Source organism: Ornithorhynchus anatinus, chromosome 13 (genome assembly GCF_004115215.2).
Source record: "Ornithorhynchus anatinus isolate Pmale09 chromosome 13, mOrnAna1.pri.v4, whole genome shotgun sequence".
NCBI classification, from domain to species: Eukaryota; Metazoa; Chordata; class Mammalia; order Monotremata; family Ornithorhynchidae; genus Ornithorhynchus; species Ornithorhynchus anatinus.
Window position 1 is genome coordinate 16,640,029 of NC_041740.1, and position 25,483 is coordinate 16,665,511.

The 25,483-nt window shown below is 41.5% G+C and overlaps 1 protein-coding gene across 5 annotated transcripts in view; it reads right to left on the bottom strand.

The window, feature by feature from the left end:
- MYO3A (myosin IIIA) overlaps positions 1–25,483 on the bottom strand; it is a 100,435-nt gene that overhangs the window by 43,228 nt on the left and 31,724 nt on the right. For 3 of the 5 annotated variants that reach the window (XM_039913992.1, XM_039913991.1, XM_029077229.2), the window contains 10 exons: positions 24,991–25,146; positions 16,822–16,921; positions 15,860–15,976; positions 13,763–13,867; positions 13,578–13,661; positions 12,840–13,042; positions 10,873–10,971; positions 10,668–10,782; positions 4,901–5,027; positions 1,289–1,499 (listed from right to left, as the gene is read on the bottom strand). In XM_039913992.1, the coding sequence (XP_039769926.1) occupies positions 1,289–1,499; positions 4,901–5,027; positions 10,668–10,782; positions 10,873–10,971; positions 12,840–13,042; positions 13,578–13,661; positions 13,763–13,867; positions 15,860–15,976; positions 16,822–16,921; positions 24,991–25,146 (1,317 nt within the window). Of the gene's footprint in view, positions 1–1,288; positions 1,500–4,900; positions 5,028–10,667; positions 10,783–10,872; positions 10,972–12,839; positions 13,043–13,577; positions 13,662–13,762; positions 13,868–15,859; positions 15,977–16,821; positions 16,922–21,513; positions 21,627–24,990; positions 25,147–25,483 lie in introns of those variants that run through there. The other 2 variants (XM_039913993.1, XM_029077230.2) reach the window with 2 other exon arrangements.

A 25,483-nucleotide genomic window follows, 5' to 3' on the forward strand; every position in this document is an offset into this window, starting at 1 on the left:
ACCTCATTTGTAAAATGGGGGAATAAGACTGTGAACCTTATGCAGGACAGGGACTGTGCCCAACACAATTTGTTGGTCACCCCAGCGCTTAGTACAGTGCCTGGCATATAGTAAGCATCCAACAAATACCACAATTATTCTTATTATACGCAGACACACACACTTATATGTTGGCAAAGGTCAAAGCATAGTCCAAAGAAAAAACCATCAGTTACCAGTTCTAATTTTAAAATGCTGCATTTTTAATAGTATCTGTTAAGTGTTTAAGTGCTTGGGTAGATGCAAGCAGATCAGGTTGGACACAGTCCACGTGGGTTCACAGTCTTTAATCCTCATTTTACAGATGAGGCAATGGGCCTGGAGAGGTTAAGTAACTGGCCCGAGGTCACACAGCAGAAAAGTGGCGGAGCCAGAATTAGAACCGGTGTCCTTCTAACCCCCTGGCCTGTGCTCTGTCCACTAGGCAATGCTGCTTGGGAAATAGAGTCTATAGACCCAACAGGATAAATAGTTTAAACTACTCTGTTCCTTAACATTAAACGTTTCATGTCAGAGAATAAATTGCCCTTTGGACACCTTCCTCAAGGATTTTAGTGGCTTAATATCTTCACTGAACTACTGACACCTTTTAAACCTGCTTTTTACAGTGGAGTGTTACCTAGTCAAACGAAACTGAATGGAAGTTAGTTCAGATATCAGATAGTTTGATAACCAAAACAGATTAGGTTTGACTCCCCTAGGCTGTTGGATTATTTCAACTTTCTCCTTATTTTCATTATCCTTGGTTCAGATAAGCAGCTGTCCTTATTTGGTGACCACTGGATAATGGGCTTTGCATGGTCTCAAAGAAAAAGCAGTCCGTTTTTATGCAACTGTAGATGCAATGGCAGTCTTGTTAATAAATAATCAATCAAGTTTAAATTACACCAAGGAAAGTTCAGAGGAGAAAGGAGCTGTGGAGCTAACCAGGCCGCTTAAGGATCCTGCACCCTCAGAAGCAGCCCCGCTCAGACCTAACACAGCCTGTTCTCTCAACCATGTCTCTGACTTGATGAGTGTATTCAATCCATTCCCAATTAAAAGGTTCAAGTGCCCTTTAGGGAAGGATAAGGATGCTTCAGGAAGACTCACTCTTCCCGCCTTCCGCGCCACCCCACCCCCCAGCCCACCTAGAGCTTGGGGCCATGGGGGCCATTATCAGTAAAGCCCAGTTGAAATTTACTCTTGAAAAAAGTAAGAGATTAGTAATTCTGCCAGATTTATCTTGTCTGCCCACCCACAGCAGTACCGTAGAGTGTCATCATGCTTCAGCAAACTGTTGATGCGATTGACTATCCAGCTGAAGAGTCGACCATACAAGGCTTTGGCCATAGCGTCTCTGACATCGGTGGCTTTTTCCACAGTATTGGGACGAATGATGGTTTCCCCTCGAGTCACCACACAGTGAGAGGTAAGAGCTTCATGCAGTTCTTCCGCCTGAATGTAGAGCAGAGAAGCCGCTGAAAAACAACCAAATGCATCATTACGATGTAGAGTACCAAGAGGCCCGTTCTAGAGGGAAGTAAAAAACTTTTGAAGTTCCTTCTTTTGGATTTGGAAGTGCACATTCTAGGGCAGGTCTAAGTAGGTGAGCAGGCCATTAGACTTGCATCTCTGGAGACTGATGCTTCAGAATTAGCCCGGGCACATTCCAAATTGTGCATGTCTCGGCTCAATGCCAACCGGGGTTGGAAGGGACTTAGAAAGATCCCCTCTGATCCAACCGGTGGGGTGCCAAATCCTCATGACTCCGCTTTTGGTGACAGGGGAAGCCTTTAGGGGCTCCCCTTTTCCACTCCTGTAAGCTCCTTGTGAGCTAGGAAAGTGCACAATGAACTTTCCCAAGTGCTTAGTACAGTGCTCTGCACACAGTAATTGATCAATCAATGGTATTTATTGAGCACCTTCTATGTGCAGAGCACTGTCCTAAGCACTTGGGAGAGTACAATAAAATGAGTTAGCAGATATGTCCCCTTCCCATAACAAGTTTTCAATAAATCAGTGGTATTTATTGAGTTCTTACTGTGCATAGGGCAATGTACTTCCAGTGATTGACTGATACATCATCGCTGAAAATATTCATTGATTGATCAGCATTATTGAGCTCCTACTGTGTACAGAGCACTATCTTCTATTCTTGAAATAGTCTTAGTGTAGCAACCTGGACTGACCAATCAAGTAAAGGCATTTACTGAGCCCCCTACTGTGTTCAGTGCACTAAATTAAGAACTTGGGAGACTGAGTACATAAATAGAAGACCCCTACCCACAAGGAGCTTACAATCTCAGGTGGACCCCACTGAGCTACCCTGTTTTGTTTCTCCCAATAGACAATGAGCTCTTGTGTGGACTTAGCAGAGGTTTTACTCTTTCTCCCACGTGACAATGTCTAGGATCAGTCTCTTCAGTTAAATCACAGACTTTTAAAAAATATCTCCTGCTACGGTGTTTTATCTGGTTTCTCACTTCAAATGCCAAGGGTACATTCAATCAGTTCAAGAACAGATACTTTGAATCACTCCATCAAATCACTACATTTGCTGAGCACCCACTTGCGGCTAAGCACGGTACTAAGTACTTGGGAAAGTACATCAGTTAGCAAGACACATATTCCCCACCTGCCCCTAAGAAGCTTACAACTTAATTGGGGAAGGCAGACAAAAATTACTGCAGAAGGCTATAGCAGGAAGTAACACAATTATGTCAGGATGAAATAGTTGAATAAATTGTGATTTACATGAGTATATGTTTTACGTGTAATGAAAGTGACTAATCCATAAGTTAGGCATCATAACGGACAGTGGCTTTTTAACAGAGAGAGTTAAATTTTCTCTATATGAGTCTACAGATGGATTTTTTATAAACTGCAATTTGCACATTTACATAGAAATGGGAACTTCCAAGATTGGAGTTTGATTACACACACTGTGTATATGAAGTTCCCATTGGTAACAGTAGGAAATCTTTTTGCCCAGGAGTTTAACAAAAAAATCAGATGGAAATGAATAGAAGACAACTGCCATTATAGATAGTTTTTAACACATTTTTGTTGGATATACTTTCTTAAAAACTGAAACAACGCACCAAGTACACTGAATTCATGTTAATGGGTTAACTTTCAAGTTTAAGATGTGGACATGCTGATGGTAACTTTGCCAGAAAATTTGGTTTGGTGGCAGTGTGTTGAAGACTTGGAAAACTGATTGTTCACATATTAGTTCATAATAAGGCCATCATAATGGACTCATAAAACGTTGCAACCAGTTGCTTCCCCCAGTTTCTTAATTGCAGAGAAAAATTGCTTTATCTACTGGGCATCCCCATAATTGCTCTGTGGAGTCTTACGAAAAGGGGCAGTTGTCCTCACACACACAGAACTGCCCTAACACACTCTTGGCAGTGGGTCCTTCAGATCTGCAAAGATTTCACTCATGGGCTAAATCACCTGCTGAATTAGATACTCCTTTCTTTAGTTTCCCTCCATTCCCATTTGCTACTCAAGAAAGTCCTTAATTGTAATGAGAAATTTAGGTTTCTAAAAGGAAACTCCCTATGGAACCTTCCAAACCTCTTTGACTATGTCAACAACTACGTTCATTTAACAAAATCTTTTAATAATTGTGATACGTTAGGCACTTTCTATGTGCAAGCCACTGTCCTAAGTGCAGGGTGGATACTAGCAAATTGTGTTGAATACAGTCCCATGAAGCTCAAAATCTTTATACCCACTTTACAGATGAATTAACTGGTAATAATAATAATAATAATGATGGTATTTGTTAAGTGTTTAGTATGTACCAAGCACTGTTCTAAGCACTGGGGTAGATAGAAGGTAATCAGGTTGTCCCATGTGGGGCTCACGGTCTTAATCCCCATTTTACAGATGAGGTAACTGAGGCATAGAGAAGTTAAGCAGCTTGACCAAATTCATGCAGAAGACAAATGGCGGAGATGGGATTAGAACCTAAATCCTCTGACTCCCAAACCCATGCTCTGTGTGTGTTTCCGCCCTTGGTTGTGAAAAGGATGCTACTGACGGTGACCTCTTCAACCATAATAATTGTGGTGTTTGTTAAATGCTTACTGTTTGACAAGGACCGTACTTCAGGCTGGGGTAGATGAAAAATAATCATGCCAGACTAGTCTCTGTCCCACGAGGGACTAATAGTCTAAGGAAAAGGAAGAACAGGTATTTCCACCCCATTTTACAGAAGAGGAACCTAAGGCATAGAGAAGTTAAGTGACTTGTCTAAGTTCAAAAGCAGGCAAGTGGTGGAGCCAGAATTAGACCCCAGGTCCTCCAATTTCCAGACCTGAGCTCTTTCCACTGAGCCATGTTGCTTCCCAAGGACAGAAGAGATTTTGAAGTAGGATGTAAAGTGGTCTTTTTACTCTGTGTGCATGCATATAATGTCCTGTGGGATGTCAAAAGGTGTTTGAACCATCAGGCGATGCCATTATATACCTCCTTGGGGAGGTAGTACATTCAAAATGGGCCCAGAAGATTCTTAACATGAAAACATAGATGCTTTACTCCCTATAGTTACAGAAACAGAAGTCAGTTCGATGTGTTAATGGTGCTGCAACTTTCAATCTTACTGTTTTTGAACCTGGGGTTTGTTTTCATAAAGAAAAACAAACATCAGATAGGCTGCTGAGAAAAAAAAAATAAGCAGGTAATTTGCAGACATCTTAATAGGCAAATGTGGACTTTTTGGCTTTCGATTTTTACATCAATTGAATTTGATTATTCTCTTTGAATGTTTATGTAAATACAATTGCTGGAGATTATCCTAATGTGACACTTCTGATGCAGGAAGACATTGGAGAAACAATCTTGAATTAAAGGCAATATAACTTACAATTCCCAAGAGCTGTTGGATTGGAAACGTTGCTCTTGTCAATCTGGTGCTCTGTTGCCACTGAAGAAAATTCAATATTCCCAATGTTCAAAATTGAGGCAAGAATACTGTATACGCTCCCAAGTTCCTGGAGAAGATATATAGAATTATCATTCTTTTCTCATTATTGCATTCTTTAGAACCGAGACGACCTTAACCAGGGTTGGTCTGGAAGGTGAAAAATGGTCCTTAATGGAATGTTCCAGCTAACAACTTCTGCTGCAAGGGGGAAATTTTCTAATTCTACTTTATACCCCCAGGGCCATTGTCCACCTTTTCTATGTATTTCTTTGTGAAGTGGTTTGGTTCATTCATACATTCAATCATATTTATTGAGTACTTACTGTGTGCAAAGCACTGTACTAAGCATTTGGGAGAGTATATAACAATAAACAGACACATTCCCTTCCCACAACGAGCTCGTTGGTGAAAGGGCCTCTGATCCTTTGTCACCTGAAGAACTGCAACCTGCTCTTGGTTGTCCTTAGGCAACTTTATAAAATGGAAGTTGCTTCTTGAGGACTAGCTCAGTGGCTGTTCCACAAGCTGGGAGGAGGTTGGGTTTTCCCCAATTTAAATTTCACTTTACAAAAAGACCAAGGGAAGCAGAATTCCCTTTAAGGTTTTATCATAGCCTGGGTCTTTCCCACCCCAGCAGCTGACAGTCAGATCCTCAAGTGGGAAGAGAATGGGAAAGAGAGGGGAAGCTGGAAAGGAAACCAGGTAGGCTGTAATAATACTGTGTGGATTCAATTATACTATGTGTCTCTCTCAATGGTATTAATTGCATGATTACTACGTGCAAGCACTATACTAAGTGCTTGGGAGAGTACAATATAATAGAACTGATGTTCTCTACCCTTAAAGAGCTAAGGACTATAAGCTGGAAAATTTTCTCTATACAGAAAGGGCATTGAACGCTTTGAGACCATGCCTATCTTATATGTGAAATACCATTTATATCACTAAGTCTTTTACAGTTTCTACTTGACTCGATGACGCTTAATAATAATAGTAATAATAATAATAATAAAACTCATTCTCTATTTCCAGTAGAGCGCTTACTTTCATAAGTCCCTCCCCAGGGCCTAGTAGGAATATCTACCTAGTCTGCTCAGAGGAAGTAATCTGATGGGCCGGGTCCCAAGCTAGACACGAGTGTCTTTCTGCTCCTAGGCACTTTGTCAAAAAGGCTGTGTGTGTCCACTAACAAACCATGCGACATTCTCAAAGTTGCTGCTGGGTAGTGAGGCACAACAGATAGGCAATATCCTTAATCATTTCCTACTGCTATATACATCTGAACTATTTTCAACTGCATTAACGTTTCATCGGCCCAGACACCGCACTCAATACAAATGACCATTCTAGTATTGTGAAGCCAAGCTGCAGGGTTTCATGTGAAAACAACTTGTAGGGGGGCTGGCTCGTGGGTGTTATGCTTATAAAAATGATTACTTTGACTTCAGATGATGTGGCAAATCATTCAGATTAAGGATGTGGATACATCACAGAGGAACAGTTAATTAGGGTTCTGAGATTATGCTGAAGAATGGGTTGGATACCTGCCCTGTGAGTGCACTTTCCTGGAGGCGTTAAAGTTAGCTTGATCCATCTAGTGCAGGATGATAAGTGTCTCAGCAAGTCTCTTTTCTACATTTTTATTTTTTGGCCTTAAGTGTGACTTGGAAACTCTGTGGCGCTCTCCTTACGTCATGCTAGCTAAAATGTAATTTAGCTACAAGGAAGTCAGCATAAACACAGTCTTTGCCGAATTTTCATTAGTGTGCAAATACGCCTGGAAAGACGAGCCCACCATGAGACTGAAAGCTCCCAGAAGGTAGGGACGACGTCTTCAACTTTTGTTGAACTCTCCAAGTGGCTTGCACAGGGTTCTTGTCCTCATTTGGGACTCAAAAAATACTGTTGGGAATGAAAGCCCTTTCTCCTCCCGGTTCAGTGTGCATTCATGTGCATTAGGCACTAATAACAACTATAATACTTGGACTACTTAAGCACTTACTCTGTGCGAACTCTGTACTGACCTCTGGGATAGATCAGCAGGTGGGGTCAATCCCTGTCCCACATGGGGCTCACTGTCTAAGAGGGAGAACAGGTATTTTATCCCTCTTTTACATGAGGTAACCGAAGCCCAGCGAAATTAAGCGACTCCCCCAATTAGAACCCAGATCCTCTGACCTCCAGGCCTGTACTCTTTCCACTAGGCCACACTGCTGTTGCTTGAACTGCTTGAGGGCAGGGATGTGACTACTGCTCTACTGTACTCTCCCAAATACTTAGTACAGTACAATGCTTGGCACACCATAAGCACTCAATAAATACCACTGATGATGAACACAAACTACTGCCTGATTAATTGATGGACTGAGAACAGCCCTGAATTAGGCAGGAGAGAGTACCAGCCAGGAGGCCCAAGAGGTCAAATACTTTGCCCAAGGACATAGAACCAGTAGCAATCCTCAGTCTACAATCCACATCTACAAAGAATGAGAGAGACAGAGAAACAGAAATTCAGAAAGAGAGTCTGAGTTACAGTGAAATGAAGAGACGGAAATGAACCAGAAAAGGAGTTATACAGAATGAGAATCAACCAGAAAAAAGAGAACTAGATACATGCACATTTACAGCAGCGTGACTCAGTGGAAAGAGCCTGGGCTCGGGAGTCAGAGGTCATGGGTTCGAATCCCAGATGTGCCACCTGTCAGTTGTGTGACTGTGGGCGAGTCAATGAACTTCTCTGTGCCTCAGTTACCTCATCTGTAAAATGGGGATTAAGACTGTGAGCCTCATTTGTGGGACAACCTGATTACCCTTTATCTACTCCAGCGCTTAGAACAGTGCTCTGCACATAGTAAGCGCTTAACAAATGCCATAATTATTATTATACACACACACAAACACGTATACTCATTACAGGCAAGAAATATGTCTGCTAATTCTGCTGTATTGTATTCTCTCACATGCTTAATACAGTGCTCTGGTCACAGTAAGCACTCAATACAATTGATTGATAAACACACACACACACACAGATGCACCAACTCAGTGTTACACAGAGAGATAATGGGATGAAGAGTAAGAACAAGAGAGAGTGTTTCAGCTGTTTGCACTCAGAATGAAATGAGGAAAAATAGGTTAAATCCCCGCTTAGTAACGAAACTCATTCTGAAATGACTTGGATTTTTATGCACTCAGAGATTTCCCTATCATTGCAACACAAACTCTCATTTAAAAAATGGAAGGAGTCAGTACCACCTTACAATCTAAAGGACTAGAAATGATTATGATCAGTATCTTCCAAGCAAATGCTTTAAACTATTTTACGATGCACTTCTAACCAGTATCTGCTGATTTTATAGCTAGATGATAGAATGTTCTCACTTTATGGACATGCATAAAGTATTTCTTAAGTTTAAAAAGGCAGTGGAATAGATCTTGCCAGATGAGGAAAATTTCCTGTGAAGTGAGTTTGTCCCTTTGAGAGGTCAATTAACTCTTTCAGACCATATACAGGACATGTTAAATGGATAACTTTCTCATCTGGAAGGAGTTAGGAACTATTTGGAGTGGGATTCATTCATTCAATTGTATTTATTGAGCGCTTATTATGTGCAGAGCACCGTATTAAGCGCTTACGGTTATAGTGGGAGGATACCCAGCCAGTCATTGAACTTAAGAACATAGGCAGGGCCACTACTGGGTCAGGCAATATCAATTAAGTCCAATATATTAGCTTTGACAGTGGCGACAAGATGCATGAAGGAACAGTAAAATGGTTGCTCTTCTTGAATCCACCCTAGTAGTTACGGATACACCATCTAAAAGCCCAAACTTTCCCTCTCAACCATGAATGCTTCCAGCCCCTTTCTGTGGGTTGCTGTTGCTGGCCAGCATAACTTCCCATTGTAAAAAAAGATAACATGCTTCTGCATCTGGATGAAGTACTGCTTCATTTGTCTTGGTTTCAATTTACCAGCCCCAAGCTTTTCCTGCTGCCTTTTCCTGGTGTTGAGGGAACTTGGTGAACAAAAACTCATGTTTTGTACACTTCAATTATGCCTCTTCTCAGCCTTTGACTTTTCAGAGAAAAGAGGCCTCATGATTTCAATTAATCCTCACCCAGAAGCCTACCCCCAAAGACCGATTCACACCACACTGTGGTAAGGGGTGGGGAGTCCAATGGTTAGAGGCAGAGGAGTGCTTGCTTTTTTGAAAATCTGCACATATCTTTCCAGGACACAAAAACCTTCAATGGTCATCCTTTCCTTTCTGCATCACAAAGAAGTTCTTATCCGTGACTTCGAAGGAACTCCATCAGCTCTCTTGTTACTTACGCATACTCCTCTCGCACACTTGGTTTTTCTCAAGCCAACCTACTCATCCCTCTCCCCTTCAATCTTGCTCATTTTCTTCCTCTTGCCTGGAACTCCCTCCCACTTTAAATGCTTTTAAACCACAACTCTTTTCGTCCCTAGAATCCTTCTGAAATCCTGCCTGCTGCAGGAGGCTTTCAGCAATTAAATTTTGGAATACGGTATTCTATCATATCCTCTCAACTACCCATCTTCATACTTATGTACTTATAATCATTTTTAACGCTTCTGTACAGTTCAATTCATATGCTCTGCACACAGTAAGCATTCCATAAACATCACTGACTGATTTAAGCACTTAGTAATATTCATTTCCACCTTCCCACTATATAATTTCCTTTGTGTTGGTCTCCCAATCTGCTCAATCTGCTCTATTGATTGAGCAGATGGACAGAAGCAGCATGGCTTAATGGAAAGAGCAGGAGCCTGGGAATCAGAGGACCTGGGTTCTAGTTGCAGCTCTGCCACTTGTCTGCTGTGTGACCTTGGGCAAGTCACAACTTCTCTTTGCCTCAATTATCCTAACTGTAAAATTAAGCAGCATGGCTTAGTGGCAAGAGCATGGGCTTGGAAGTCAGAGGTTGTGGGTTCTAATCCCGGCTCCACCACTTATCAGCTGTGTGACTTTGGGCAAATCACTTAACTTCCCTGTGCCTCACTTACCTCATCTGTAAAATAGGGATTAAGACTGTGAGCCTCATGTGGGACAACATGATTACCTTGTATTCACTCCAGCACTTAGAACAGTGCTTGGCACATAGGAAGCACTTAACAAAATACCATTATTATTATTATTATTAAAATGGGGATTAAGACTGTGAGCCCTATGTGGGATGTGGACTGTGTCTAGCCTGATTTTCTTGTATCTATCCCAGTGCTTAATGCAGTGCCTGACATACAATAAGCACTTAAATACCATATTTTAATTATATTGTTAATAATTAACAATATTAATTATTGTTAATATTATATCAACAATATTAACAATATTAATTATTGTTAATATTAATATTAACAATATACAATATTTAATTAACAATATTTATATTGTTAATGAATTGTACAGCACCTTGATTCTATTTAGTTGCCATTGTTTTTACGAGATGTGCAGAGCACCATATGTTTATTGCCATTGTTCTCGTCTGTCCGTCTCCCCCGATTAGACTGTAAGCCTGTCAAACGGCAGGGACTGTCTCTATCTGTTGCCGACTTGTTCATCCCAAGCGCTTAGTACAGTGCTCTGCACATAGTAAGCGCTCAATAAATACTATTGAATGAATGAATGAATGAATATTTTTTAAAAAATGAAAATCCCAGATGATATCAACACTCACATCCATTGTGAAACCTATTACTTTGAAGCACTGCTCAATCAACTCAAACTGGGACCGGTAGAAACTGCTATTCATTAAGTCCTGCACCATTCTGAGATGCTCATTTTGTAGGTATCTGCAAGAATTTAGGAACAAAGGGTTAAATACGAAAGTTACAGCAAAACTCAATAAAATCCACCAAATAAAGATAAATTAACTGGGTTACCTGGGAGGCTTGCTTTCTGGCAACTTATAATGGGCCAGTTTTTTCTTTTCCGCCAAACCAGCGTAGATGTAATAAAAAATATGAAAATTTTTCTCTCCGCTGAAATGACAAAAAATATAACCGTGAGATCATGAGTCAGACAGGTCAATGATTCATCAAACCATCGGGATAATTTAATAAAAGGGACTGAGCAAAAGCCTATTCCTTTGGCCACTGCTCACTCATGGATTTAGGTTATGTTTGCTTATTCATATTTGCACAACCACATATCACTTTTGAAAGAAAGCTGTTTTGCTTAAACATGCAAAGAAGAAATAAGTACGCAGCATGAGGGATTTGTTTGTCGAAATACGTTTTAGCAGAAACAACGGTCAGAAACATTTTTGGTCATTTTCCATTGTTTTTTTCATGTCAGTGACATGTTGGGGACAGAGAAGGATTTCTTTTGCAGAAGAGATGGGAGCCCCCCCCCCCCCCCCCTTTAATATCTGATCTACACCTCTCCATGGAATTGGGGGTGAAAGAGCCAGAAGTAAAGGAATGCCTGCAAGGACTCTACCATCAGCAGTGAAGGTTTCTGATGGCAGAGCCACCTACGGTACCAGGGCAGTGGATTATTTCACCAGGAATTCTGCAAATAGTTGGATAACATGGGTGGCAAGGGCTTCACTGACTACTAAGGTGGCTACCCCAGCAGTATCTGTCAGACTATAGTGCTACGGCAGAAATTCAGAACTATGGTGTGATCATTTTGGTCATAAATAGGTTTGTAGGTAGTACTGTATGGGAAATTTTCATGGGGAAAAGGTGGTTGCGCTGTAATGGCAATTTGTCTTAGGTCCAGTGAAGGAATTTGGTTACCCCACCCAAAAATTCCTCTGCTGCCACTTTGCAGATGACAAAACAAGCACTGAGAGAATAATTGATTTGTCCAGGGCCACACAAGTCACGGGCTGGGAAGAGAATACAGATTTTTTTGGACTTCCAGCACAATTCTTTGTCCATAGACTATAATTATTTCTCACATTAACCTGACCCCATATATATTGTAAAGTAACTATGCAGTTCAAAATTCTTCACTTCTAGTTATATCTCTCTGACTTTCAAATCCACTGTAACAGAATTGTGGGAGGTGAAAAAGCACACTTATTTTTCTCCCCAGATTGAATGAATGGCGTCTGTTGGAAGATTATGTTCTTTGAGTGTATTTCTACATTTTATACTGTAGGAGATTTGGAAAATACTTTATTGAAAGAGAGAAGACAATGTCATTAAAAAGGGCTTAACATTAAATTGTAGTAAAGCGTGGTTCAGAGGAAAGAGCCCGGGCTTGGGAGTCAGAGGTCATGGGTTCTAATCCCTCCTCCGCCGCTTGTCAGTTGTGTGACCTTGGGCTACTCAGTTCACTTCTCTGTGCCTCAGTTACCTCATATGTGAGATGGGGATGAAGGCTGTGAGCCCTACGTGGGACAACCTGATTACCTTGTGTCTACCCCAGCACCTAGAACAGTGCTTGGCATATAGTAAGTGCTTAACAAGGACCAACATTATTATTATTATTAGTAGTTCTAGACTGTGAGCCCGTTGTTGGGTAGGGATTGTCTCTACTTGTTGCCGAACTGTACTTTCCAAGCGCTTAGTACAGTGCTCTGCACACAGTATGCACCCAATAAATACGATTGATTGAATGAATGAATGAATAGCAGCATTTGCTGAGTATCCACTTGGTGAAGTGCTCTTTATAATGTTCGCTGCCCACAGAGAGGCCACATTCTAATAGGGAGGACAACACAAATTTTTTTTACAATACTTAACACAGCTCTCTGCACATATTATGGGCTTAATGCATTCGATTGATTGATAGAATGCTATTTATACTACAACATATATATCCTTAGCAATACTTAGCAATACTTAGCAATACTTAGCAATTCTTGTACACTGAGCACCCTTTTTTCTACACTTACATTGCTTGGTGGACCACTCTTGATTTTTCAAGGAGGTACTCTGAAATCTGGGCTCCTATTACGACCCCAGCAGAGGTGAATTTCATTTCCAAATATTTTCCAAATCGGCTGGAATTATCATTTATAATGGTGCTGGCATTACCGAAAGCTTCCACTAGCTTGTTCACTTGCAAAATCTTCTCTTGCAGGGTTCGGTTATTAGCCTGGAGAGGGGTGGGGAGGAGACAAGGAAAGACAGAGAAAGAGATGGGGTGGTGGGGAGAGAGAGCCAAAATAGACAAGAGTTTTTAAATGTCTCAGTTAGTGCTCTCACCAAATTAATGTTTACTTTTGTGGTCAGTGAATCCTGACAGTCTGAGCTGGGTCTCAAGAATGGTCTGGCCTCCTCCCAAACTCTGATTACTGACCTGGGCTCCTCTCTCAGAAACCAGGGGAAACCAAGGCGAGTAGCCGCAGGGGGGACTGTGGTGATAGATGATCACCTTCAGGAGTCCTCTTCAGTTTCAAGGGGAGAGACAGTGTCATAAGTGACCCTGCCCTAGGGGCTGTCTTACCCTCTTCATGGCTTCCTTTGGTCTCTTAGCCCTCACAGTGGGCACTAAAGTAACCTATACAGAATGAAATACAGCATCTCCTTGCTGCTGGCACTCCCTGAATCCTAGGGCAGCTTCGACAGGGGACCAGTAGAGAAAATACAGAACATGAGAGCCACTTGTGGCCCCGGAAAAAAACTTTTACCTTTCCCAGGACAGTCAACTGTTGGACAAGGAGATGGGCACTTTCGGTCTTCCCGGAACCACTTTCTCCAGAAATGACAATGCACTTCACAAGAAAAGAAGAAAAAGACAGAAGTCTACTTGCCCACTGCATCCATGCTAGCCCCATCCCTGAGCCCCAGTGGTGACCCTGGTGAGTATAGTTACCTGATCTGAACTGTAAGTGACCATGGATTCATATCCCAAATCAGCAATGGCAAAGATGTGTGGAGGATTGTCAGTCCTCTTCGCCCCAATGTATTGTTTAGTATGCTGAAAAGGAACACACTTGCTACCTGGGCTCTTCCGGGTAAACAACATGTCTTCTGTCTACCCCACATTAGTTCTACAGTCAGCGTTAATTTTTAAACCTAAACTCAAAACTTAAAAACCTCAGAGAAAGATAAACATGTCATCTTTTCCCTCATCCAGAGGCATATTCAATGAAGTCCAGACCTTTAAAATTAGTAAAGAACAAGATTAATTCAGTTGCACAGTATTTATATTCCTTTACTCACTGTAATCTTGGCAATTAAAAGCAGCAGACCCATGCATCTTTTCTAGGTTTGCCATTAAATAAGCCACATTTTTTATGGTATTTGTTAAACTCTTACTACTTGTCAATCACTGTTCTAAGCATTGGGTTAGGTACAGTTAATTAGTTCACACACAATCCCTGTCCTACATGGGCCTCACAGTCCAAGTAGGAAGGAGAACAGGTATTTAATCTCCATTTTAGAGTAGAGGGAACTGAGGCCCAGCTAAATTACGTGACTTGCCCAAGGTCACAGAGCACGGAATTGGCAGAGCCGGAATTAGAACCAAATTCCTCTGATTCCCAGGCCTGTGCTCTTTCCATGCTGCTTCACTTGAAATATTCATTTATATTCTGGCCTACAAAATGACCCTTTGAAATGAAAAATGTCTCCTTCTTAACTCATGTTTAAATGCAGAGAACTAAATGCTGCCGCCGTCACCTCTGTGGCTCACCTTCATGTCTCGTCTGGATCAATCAATCAATGGTACTTATTGAGCACTTGCTATGCACGGAGCACTGCACTAAGCGCTTGGGAGAATACAATACAACAGAATTAGCAGACACATTCCCTGCCCATAATGAGACTGTATCTGCGGTTCCAGTCTTCTCTATCACCTCCCCAATCCCAGAAAAGCTCTGCTTCTCAGCTCAATACTTTGTTGCTACTCTGGAAATCTGCAATTTGCTTCTATGGCTAGCTTACGCTGAGCCAGATGGGTTTCTTTCCAAGTTACCTGAAGAAACTGGAGGGTGCTGGATCAGATAAAAAAATATGAGACTAGAGAAAAGAATTCTGAGTTTGGCCATCAATATTTTCTGGAATCCAAGCTATCCCTGGGTGAGGGGTGGCCAATGCCATCTCTATAAGGAGGGAAGGGTGGAGGGCTAGTTGTTCAGAGGTCCTTGTGGGGGGAACAGTAGGGAGAACTGTTTCATGCTTTAGGGCAGTTGACTCATGTATGCAATCTCCCAATTTCCCAATTGTCATATACTCTGCCTATAGTACTGTACCATCGAAGACCTCGCCTAACTAAAATATAAGTGCTAAATGAGGGTGCTAAAACCCATAGTCCCAGGATTGCTCTTGGCTATTAATTTCAACTTATTACATTTTATATAAGCCTTTCACCTTAACCCAATAGATACTGCGGTCATTTAATGAGCATAACCAGTATAAACTATGTATTTATGCAACTATCCTGCTCTTGCTTTATTAAGACATGTCTTAATTGCTTATAATATATCTACCCAAGCACTTAGAGCAAGGATTGGCATAAAGGAGGTGCCTAACAAATAAGTGAAGGAATAAATGATTATAATAGCAACACAATCAATACTGCTATTACCACCAATGATATGGAGGTAATACAAGCAAAATATTTTCAGGTGTGAATTTAGAAGCCTGAATATGAGATCAAAGAGGAATAAACACGGACGGGGCATAAGTCTAAGTCCTGCCAACACACTACGCTGAAAAAGGCAAAAAAGGACATAAACAGCATTTAGAAGACCTTAATACTGGACCTGGTATCTTCTCTTTCCTTCCCCTCTCTCCCTGATGAAGAAAGTAAGTGGCTTACATAACGTTAAGCCGTGCCATTGTGGATGGTTATATTTTCTCTTGAACAGGCAGTAAAATATCCCTCAGAAATAGTCATTCAAACTTTTATAGTCATCCTTCCCCTAAATGTCTGAGTTCATAAGTGAATGCAAACTGTTCTTCACACCTGGGAGGAGTACAGGTCCAAATTCTGAAAGGGGTTGATAGCAATAAGGATATCTCCAACATAGATGTAGATCTGATCTCGAGCGTAGCATTTCTGCAGCTGTTCCGCCACTAAATTCTGCAGTGAATGAAAAGGGCAATTTGTCACTCCTCAAGAACCTCCAGTAGTGGCCCATCCACCTCCGCTTCAAACAGAAACTCCATACCATTGGCTTTAAAGCACCCAATAAGCCCACCCTCTTCTATCTTACCTCGCTGATTTCCTGCCACAACTCAGTCTGTACACTTCACTCTTCTAATGTCAACCTGCTCACTGTACCACGATCTCATCTACCTCACTACACTGTAACTCTGTACTAAGCACCTGGGAGACTACAATACAACAATAAACAGACACATTCCCTGCCACTCTCGGATGCACATTCTATGCCTGGTGTACCTGAGTGGGAGGGGATGTGTTGCCTTGTTAGATTATTCTAGAAATCTCTGGGGCCTCAACAGATCGTCTTCCATCAGCTTTGTAGTGCCCCAACAAGCTGGTTGTGGGCAGGGAATGTGTCTATTATTAAAGTGTACTGTCCCAAGTACTTAACACAGTGCTCTGCATACAGTAAGCACTCAATAAATACGACTGATTGACTGACTGACTCTGCAGGTTGTACCAGGCTGAACCTGACTTTCTATTGCTACCATCCCCGTTGCCCCAGAGCAAAGCTAAAACCCAGAGCTGAGCAACATTTGTTTTTGGGTTGGGGGCACCGCGGTAGTAGGGAGCTTATAGTGTATGTGACAGAGCTCATATTGCATCAAGCAGGCTCTGGATACTGGATTCTGCTGCTGCTGCAAATTACTAAGAAGCTGAGAAATAAATGATATTGCCGAAAGACTCTAAACTGTGATTGTTACAGTAATCTTAAATACCGATGTCTCCCACGTAAAGAAATTTTCTACAGAATTTCTTACCTCATCCATAACTTCCATGGTGGCTAAGTCATCTACCTCCTTCAGGTTTGTAACAGGGAACTTGGTGACATTAATTTTCTTTGTGTGAATACGCTCATGTCTACAAAACAGGAAAAATAAAGCAATTGTCCTGAACCTAAGATTGCATCTCCATTGTCAACAACAGAAAGCACAGACACACCTAAAAGGATTGAGGATTGTGAATAAAACTTTGTATATGACTCATTTTGTTATTTATTTTTTGGACACAAAGATGCCATTCATGAATTCATTTTGACTTTGTCAGTCTTTGAACTGGGGAGAAAAGGTGGGGAAGGAAGAGAAATACTTTTTTCCGACTTCTGTAGGAGTAAATACAATTCAAAACGTTATCAATCTTCTGAAAAAATGAAACAGACTATGAATCTTCAGTGTGTTCGACAAACCAAGTTTTAAAGGAAAACCAGAACTCTGTGCTTTGGTTCTGGAAGGAAACATGACTAAAGTGTTTACTGCAGAAAGGGCTGAGGCCTAAAGCCAATGTAAAGACTGAAGGTCAGATGCATTCGGGCAGATGGTGAGTGCTGGGGTATCTATATTAAGCATTCAGTTGTAAGTTCCATCAACTCTGTCATTCTTGGTGAATGTTCTTAAGCACCAAAGTGTAGTGCTTTCCACACAGGTGTTCAATACTGTTGATGACCACATGGCGTGTGAATTCATTCACTCATCAATATATTCAATCATATTTGTTGAGTGCTTACTGTGTGCAGAGCACTATACTAAGCACTTGGGAGAGTACATTCCCTGCCCACGACGTGCTCAGTGTCTAGAGGAGGATGGGTTTGGGAGGATGGGAGCAGAGATAGTGAGACTTACGAGTTGCCGGGGAGGTGAACGTGAGGAATACAGTCTGCCTGGAGGAATACGTATGCCCTACTCTGAGCCCAGTGCATCGCATCAAATGAAAGCTCCGAAAATATCACTTACTACTACTCTGTGTGAGGCAATGGTCCCAGCAGCTCAACATTATTGGAAGGTCCCTGAGAGAGGATTGAGGACTAGCAGGATACCCAAAGAGCATCTGAATGGAGCCCTGAAATGGGGCAGGAGCAAACAGAAAGGCAGAGACATTTTAGAGATAAAAGGAAGGTCAGTCTCAGACACGGGTAGAGCAGCAGACTGTGAGGGGAAAAATAACAGCCGTCAGAGCAGTCTGGCATGGATCAAATAAGAGAGGAGTTGCCCTCCTTGAATGGAGGCTTTGCAAATAGCAATAGGCAACCGAAAAGCATCAGTAAGGAAAAGGATGACACCCTTTATAATACTGTCAGTGGCTTCACCTTCTAAAGTGAAAGAGAGCTCTCTTCTCATATTTATTGATGTTTTAGGAATATGTTTGGCATCTGAGGTCTACAGCAGGAGAGAGGTAGGGAAAACCCAGGGTCTTCTGGATACTATTCAGGCATTTGCTCAGTGAGGATAAGGCAAAGGTGGGTATTGGAAAGGTCTAATTCATAGCAGATGCCAACTATGAAGGTGGAAAAGACTTGATATGACAAAAATGCAAATTTCATTTCAAGATTTCAAAATAAACTGACAATGTCAAGTCACGTTTCTATTTCTGGTGCAGTGGATGGATTTCACCGAACAGCCGCATCCTGTAAATGTCAATGGATTTATTTTATCCTGCTTATAAAAGGAACAATTGGACTGTTGAAAAAAAGATGTTGGCTTTGGAGCAATTTGAAATTGTTTTCTATATTTGCCATTTTTAATGGATGTTTAATTTATATAGAACACATGAAAAGGAAACCATAAACCTCCTAAAATTTGACTTTGTCCTCCTCTTCAAAACTACATGTACCACCAAAAGCAGATTACAGTTTCCATTTACTATAAATTCCAGGAGACAGCTTGCAGAATAGAAAATATTTTCTTGCTTTGCTGTCAAAGGCCACACACACCCTCAGGGACAGTTGTATGGCTTTGTTTCATTTCTATTTCAGACCACAAACTCTGAAGAAAAAAATAACTTTGCTGTCAAATTTTCATGCTTATGGGGCAGCTGCATTATTAAAACTGAAATGGCTACACTTACTTTCAATTTAGAAAAAATGTTCCTGTAATCCTTGTGAGCAGGGATCATATCTACCAAGTCTATAATATCACACTCTTCCAAATGCTTAGTAAAGTGCTCTGCATAACAGCAACAACTCAATAAATGCCAATGATAGATTGACAGTAAAAATGAAATCCCCTAGTTAAGTATACAAGTAATTAGACTCTGACGGGACTTCAAAAGCAAATGGAGAGAGAGTTGTTTTATTTTTCTTCTGTCTCTTTAGAGTGCAATCACTGAGGGGGCCTAACTTTCAGGTTTCCAGAACTCTCCCCTCCAGTATGGGTAACATCAAGGAAGGATGAGGGAGAATGGAAAAATCATACAGTGGTGTGGATGCAGATGGGATTTGTTGATGATGAGGATGGAATTTGTTAACTACTCACTATGTGCCAAGCACCACACTTTATCAGGGTGAACCTAGTCTATGTTCCACAGGGGACTCATTTTACAAATGAGGTCACAAGCACAGAGGAAGTGAATTGACTTGCCAAGTCACACAAGTGGCAGAACCGGGAATAGAACTCAGGTCTACTGACTCAGGAACAGGCTCTTTTCACTAGGTCAAGCTGCTTCTCTAACTTCTAACTTCTTCTAACTCTCTTGTCCACTCCCAAGCACTTAGCAGAGTTTGCTGCAGCCTAGGCACTCAATACATACTACTGACTACACTATGAGAGGCAGCGTAGCTCAGTGGAAAGAGCAAGGGCTTGGGAATCAGAGTTCATGGGTTCTAATCCCGGCTCCACTACTTGTAAGCTGTGTGACTGTGGGCAAGTCTCTTAACTTCTCTGTTCCTCAGTTATCTCATCTGTAAAATGGGGATTAAGACTGTAAGCCCCACGTGGGACAACCTGATTATCTTGTATCACCCCCAGTGCTTAGAACAGTGCTTGGCACATACTAAGAGCTTAACAAATGCCATCATTAGAGTAAGCGCTTAGGAAAGGACTACAAATGCCTGAAGGTCATTTTCTGCCCACAGGAGTTCCCACTTGAATGGGGGAGATAGACGTAGATATTTACTAACAGGGAAATTCATTTTGGCGACGAGGCCGTGACATGGCGTGAGTCCAGAATCCTGTCACCTCTCACCATCATGATTATTATTGTTAATGCTTAATGCTGATGGCTGTCTGTGCTTCAGCCCTCATGATTTCTGATCCTGTCTTCCTTTGGGGGTGGCACTGATGAAACCACTCGAGAAGCCAGGCAAGTCTATGATACACGAGGGTCTCATGGTCGTGTGTAACAGGTGCCTATTTGGCACATAGTAAGCACTTCACAAATATCAGAATTACTATATAAATTTAAAGCTCTGTTTTGTCCACAGTGTTGTGTCTCAATCTCCCAAAACTCATGCTAGTCTTCTTGGCTTAGGGTTCTACTTGGGCTTTCTGGGTGTCACTCAGCAGTAGATACTATTCGGGGCCAGGGTTCCACTCTGTGCTTGCCAGTGAAAGAATCTGATTGAGTGTAGGGTCTCCCAGTTGCAAGGTGGCACATAACCTTAGGCTTTTTCAGGCTTCTCAGTAGAACACAGCCACCAGGGACGGGACCAGGCGTTTCCGATCTTACCACCAAGATCGATATTGGGTGACCTGAGTTTGCGCCTAGTGGTTTTAAAATGCAGTTCTGGGCAATTTGACGCCACATGCCTTTATCCTCTTAAAAAAAGCCACATTTCAATGGATCTAAAAACATCTACTATATGACTAAGTCTAACATGAGTCACCCTGAGCAGGAAATGGTCCTCCTTGGTGCGGTCCTGCCGAGAGTCAATACTAGGTGGGAAGCATAGTGGTCAAGTGGAAAGACCCGGGCCTGCGGATCAGAGGACCCAGGTTCTAAACCCAGCTCTGCCTCTGACACTTGTCTGCTGTGTGGCCTTGGGCAAGTCACTTCTCTGTGCTTCAGTTACCTTATCTGTAAAATGGGGATTGAATCCTCCTCCCTTCAATTGAGATTGTGAGACCCTTGTGAAAAGGTCCTGATTATTCTGTATCTACCCCAAGGCTTAGTACAGTGAGAGACATATAGTAAGTGCTTTGCCAATACCATTAAAAAAATAGACAACAGAATTCAGACAATTGGGAGGGAAAATAAAACACTTGCAGGGCTGCGTTTCAGAAGCTAGGGGTGTGATGTTTTGGATTCCACCCCAGAGATGAGGCCCTTTCTGCTTTGAAACCACCAACAGTCTTTATTTAACATGGGCTCATCCTCCCTGCCCTGACAAAATCAGTCATGCAAGGATTTCTTTCACAGAAGCCATTTTTCTGTAAGCTAACAATTCAGAAGCACTCTCTACTACAGCAACGATCTATCTGTATGATTTGAAACACGACACCCTTCAGGGTGCACGGCTGCTCATTTCCCGAGGGCTGCACCTGGCCGCATGGCGGTCAATCAGTCCGACCTACCCTACACTGGACTGCCTCCCGGCGTGAATGGGAGGAGGAGGCTCTGACAAAGAATTCTGATCTGTCAGTTCTGACTCAACGCGCTCTGACGCAGAGATAGCAATCGCCTACCTCCAAATGCAGTTCAGCCAAAATGAGAATCGTTTCTTTTTGAATAAGAGAGAGAGCAAAATGATATTTATTTAATACTGCTGCTCGTGTGTGTTGCTCAGGGCTTTAGATAAGTGGAATTCAACAGCTACAATCTTCCTTTCTTTTCTTTTCACTCTGCACGGCGTGGCCTGAAATCAAAATTACATCTGAGACCAGCTACGAGTGAATCCAGAACTTTATGTCAAGGCACTCTGTTTCTCTCAGGAAAATGGAATATATTCTGTGCTGTTTCTCACTAGATGTTCATTTTCAGAAACATATATAAATACATCCCAATTTATGGGATGAAAGCACATTTGTAAGGGCAGCCTGAATAACAACAAAAAAGTGGAACTGAATGAAAATGGGTAAATGTACCATAAGTGATCTGGGAGGAAAAAAATCAATTGTACTTATTGAGCACTTACTGTTTGTAAAGAACTATACTAAGCACTTGGGAGGCTATAATATGAACAGAGTTAGTAGACACGTTCCTTGCCCAAAATGAGCTTTCAGTCTAGAGAGGTATATTTACTTATTATTTATGGGAATACCTTCAATTACATAATTCCCCCATCCCCCTGTAAATATTCTTATACTCTATTTCCACCTATCCCCAATCTATTTTAACACTCATCTTCCCCTGTAGACAGTAAACTCCTTAAGGGAAGGGATCATGTCTACCAAGCCTGATGTATGGTATTTTCCCAAGTGGATAGTACAGTGCTCTGCACACAGTAAGCACTCATTATATATGACTGACTGCTTGATAATTATTTGAATGATTTAATTTGCTGTCAAACAGCTAAGTGTTCAGTAAAAGATACTAGTTCTTTCAAGGAAGTCTTTGAGAACATTCAAAGGACAAGAATTAGAAAGCTGAACACAGCTTATTACATTAGACTGTGAGCCCGCTGATGGGCAAGGACTGTCTCTATCTGTTGCCCAACTGTACATTACAAGTGCTTAGTACAATGCTCTGCACATAGTAAGCGCTCAATAAATACGATTGAATGAATGAATGCTAAGTGATAGTACATGTTAATGCTGTATTCTCAGTGAATTCCCAAGTGGCACATAGTGAGCACTTAAACACCATAAACAAAGGATCTACTGGCCTTCTTAATTCAGTTTTCTCTCCATGCACGTTGGATAATGTACTGTCCGGGAAACCGAATTGGGTGATGGCATTAAGTTCTAGGTTGCTTGTTAAAAACTGGGATTGTGTGTATGACTTCTCTGCTACACCTGTTTTCTTTAAGATTACTCTAAGTCTTTAATGATAGACTGTGATCCCTGTGTGGGACAGGGACTGAGTCCAACCTGACCATCTTGCATCTACCCAAGTGCTTAATACAGGGCTTGGTACATAGTATTCAGAAGGGTATTCAGTCACCAGCTTTCAGAGCTCTCATCATATTCACAAGGATGGCAGCAGTCAAGAACTCTATAGGTAGTATTTTGGACTCAGACTGGGTGTCAAGAATGATTAAAAATCTGGCCCTTACTCGTAAGAGAGTACTTAAAGTCTGAATGGCAAATTCAAAGTTATTTTTGAGAAGATGTTCGGGATTTCAAAAAAGTGCCGTTATTCTTTTCAGAAAAGTCACAGGCAAATTCAGAAGTTAATGTGTGACCATACAGAGACTTTGTAAATTAGAGTTGCTGATTTCCATAATTTTACCTATTATTATTTGTCCATGATAATCATCAGATAGGAAAAATTTACATTTCAGGATACCTTGACGTCTACCTACTTTACAGGACCAAGGGAATAGAATGGCTACATGAGGTTTACAATATATACAAGGGAGAGCATACTAATCAATGCATACAATGTATGCCTTCATATCTTCCCCTATTATAAGAGCCTTGGGGGCAGGAGCAGTTTGGTTTTTTTTTTACTCTTCCAGTACACTATTCTATCTAGTTGATGTCAATGAATACTACTGAAAGAATAGATCACACAATCAAACACAGGTAACATTCTGCAAGGCTCAAAAATCGGTTTTCAAACATGCTTTTTATTTTCACTGCCCTTTTGATGTACCCCAGAAGGGCTGTAAACAACAATGATTTGCACGCAATCCCATTTTACTTCACAAGGTTCGGTGAGGGTTAGAGAACTAGAAGCCCTCAATTTCTGTAGACAAAACATTCCCATTCTTGACAGACATCAACATATGGGATTTTTGCCAAAACAGATATTCTGGGCCTGGCCTGAGTCTACTAAGATGGGAGTGGACCTGAATCTGGTCTGACACTCGATGCTAGTGCCCCAGGGTAGGTTGGTACTCACATAATATCTAGGGAGGAGGGGAGGGAAGTGGGAGAGTGAGAAAGAAAAGGAAAAGGGACATTTCCCACACATATGTGACTCATATATCCACAACTGCCCTTAATCACTGCCCCAGTGGTCAAATGTAAAATTATGTCCACGTACGAAGTCACATACAAGTTCAGTTACACCCCAGGCTCAGGGCACAGTCCTTCCTGGACTGGCTTGCTTAATTAATCAAGGGTATTTAATGAGTGCTTACTGTGTGCAAAGCACTGTACTAAGTGCTTAAAGAGAAGCGGCATGGCCTATTGGAAACAGCACTGACCTGGGAGTCAGAGGGCCTGTGTTCTAATTCCAGGTCTGCCACTTGACTGCTATGTGACCTTGGGTAAGTCATTTAACTACTCTCTGCCTCAGTTACCTCATCTGTAAAATGGAAATTGTGACTGGGAGCCCTATGTGGTAGCTTAGTATAGTGCCTGGCACATAGTAAGTGCTTAACAAATACCACCACAAAAAAAAATAGAATTTAGGACCAAAGTCACCCATACATTACTGAAAACACAGGGGAAATGGTGGCATATATTGTTAATATAGACTTCAGTTTGTGGCTTAGCTAGTGGGAAATGATGCCAGCAATTGATACTGTCAAAAAAGTATTTAAGGTTTCATATTATTTTTTTCTAATCTATTATCTCTTACCTTGAAGCATAGCAGAAAATGCAATAAGACACATCAATACTAATCATCTATTGAATTTCACAGCAAGACTATTACTCAGAAGAAGTTGCTTGAAAAATGCACAGTTCAGCCAAAAAACCCTTTCAGTCATTTTACATAAAGCAGTAGGAAATCACCATTTAGTAATTCCAAATTAGTGCACACACCACCAAGTGAAAAATAAGAAGCCTTGTACAGATATACCAAAAGCAGGGCCAGCTTCAGCTGATAAGTGAGGTAAGCAATCATCTCACAGAGCCCATTTGGTAGGGAGTGACTGCACAGTCTTGACAGCCATCTTCAACTACTCATTCTCCTACTGCTCCTCCCCTCCGCTTTCAAACATGCCCACATATTTCCTTTCCTGAAATCTGAAGCCAGTAATTATCAAATATGCTCACCACTAGATCTTGTATCGTCACGCAAGTCAAGGTGAACTTTTTTTTAAGTTTCAGAAGCAACTGAAGAAAAAAAGTCTTTGGCCTAAGGGGGTCAGGAATAGAGACGTTTACCTGGACTTCTCTGAGACTCCCGTCTGTTGATGAACATCAATGAACTCCATGAGTTGTTTCTGTAATAAAGTTTCTCTGCCCTCGACTTGACTAATAAATTCATGCTGCAAGAGATCAGACACTGTGGGACGCTTCTCAAAGTCCTTAGTCAAGCACCTGCACTGGCAGAAAAGAACACGCAGTCAATTTCAGAATTACGTATAACTATCATGCACATTGCCTGGAAAGTGTGCTCTCAAAGAGTATTGAAGTCTTATCAAGGGTCACCCAAAAGGGTCCCAAAGTCTACGTAACTGTCCTTCACTATGTGCAGATAGTGAATCCTCACCTTCCTCGTGTGATTACTGCTCGCAAATAATAATGTTGGTATTTGTTAAGCGCTTACTATGTACAGGGTACTGTTCTAAGCGCTGGGGTAGATACAGGGTAATCAGGTTGTCCCACGTGAGGCTCACAGTTAATCCCCATTTTACAGATGAGATAACTGAGGCAC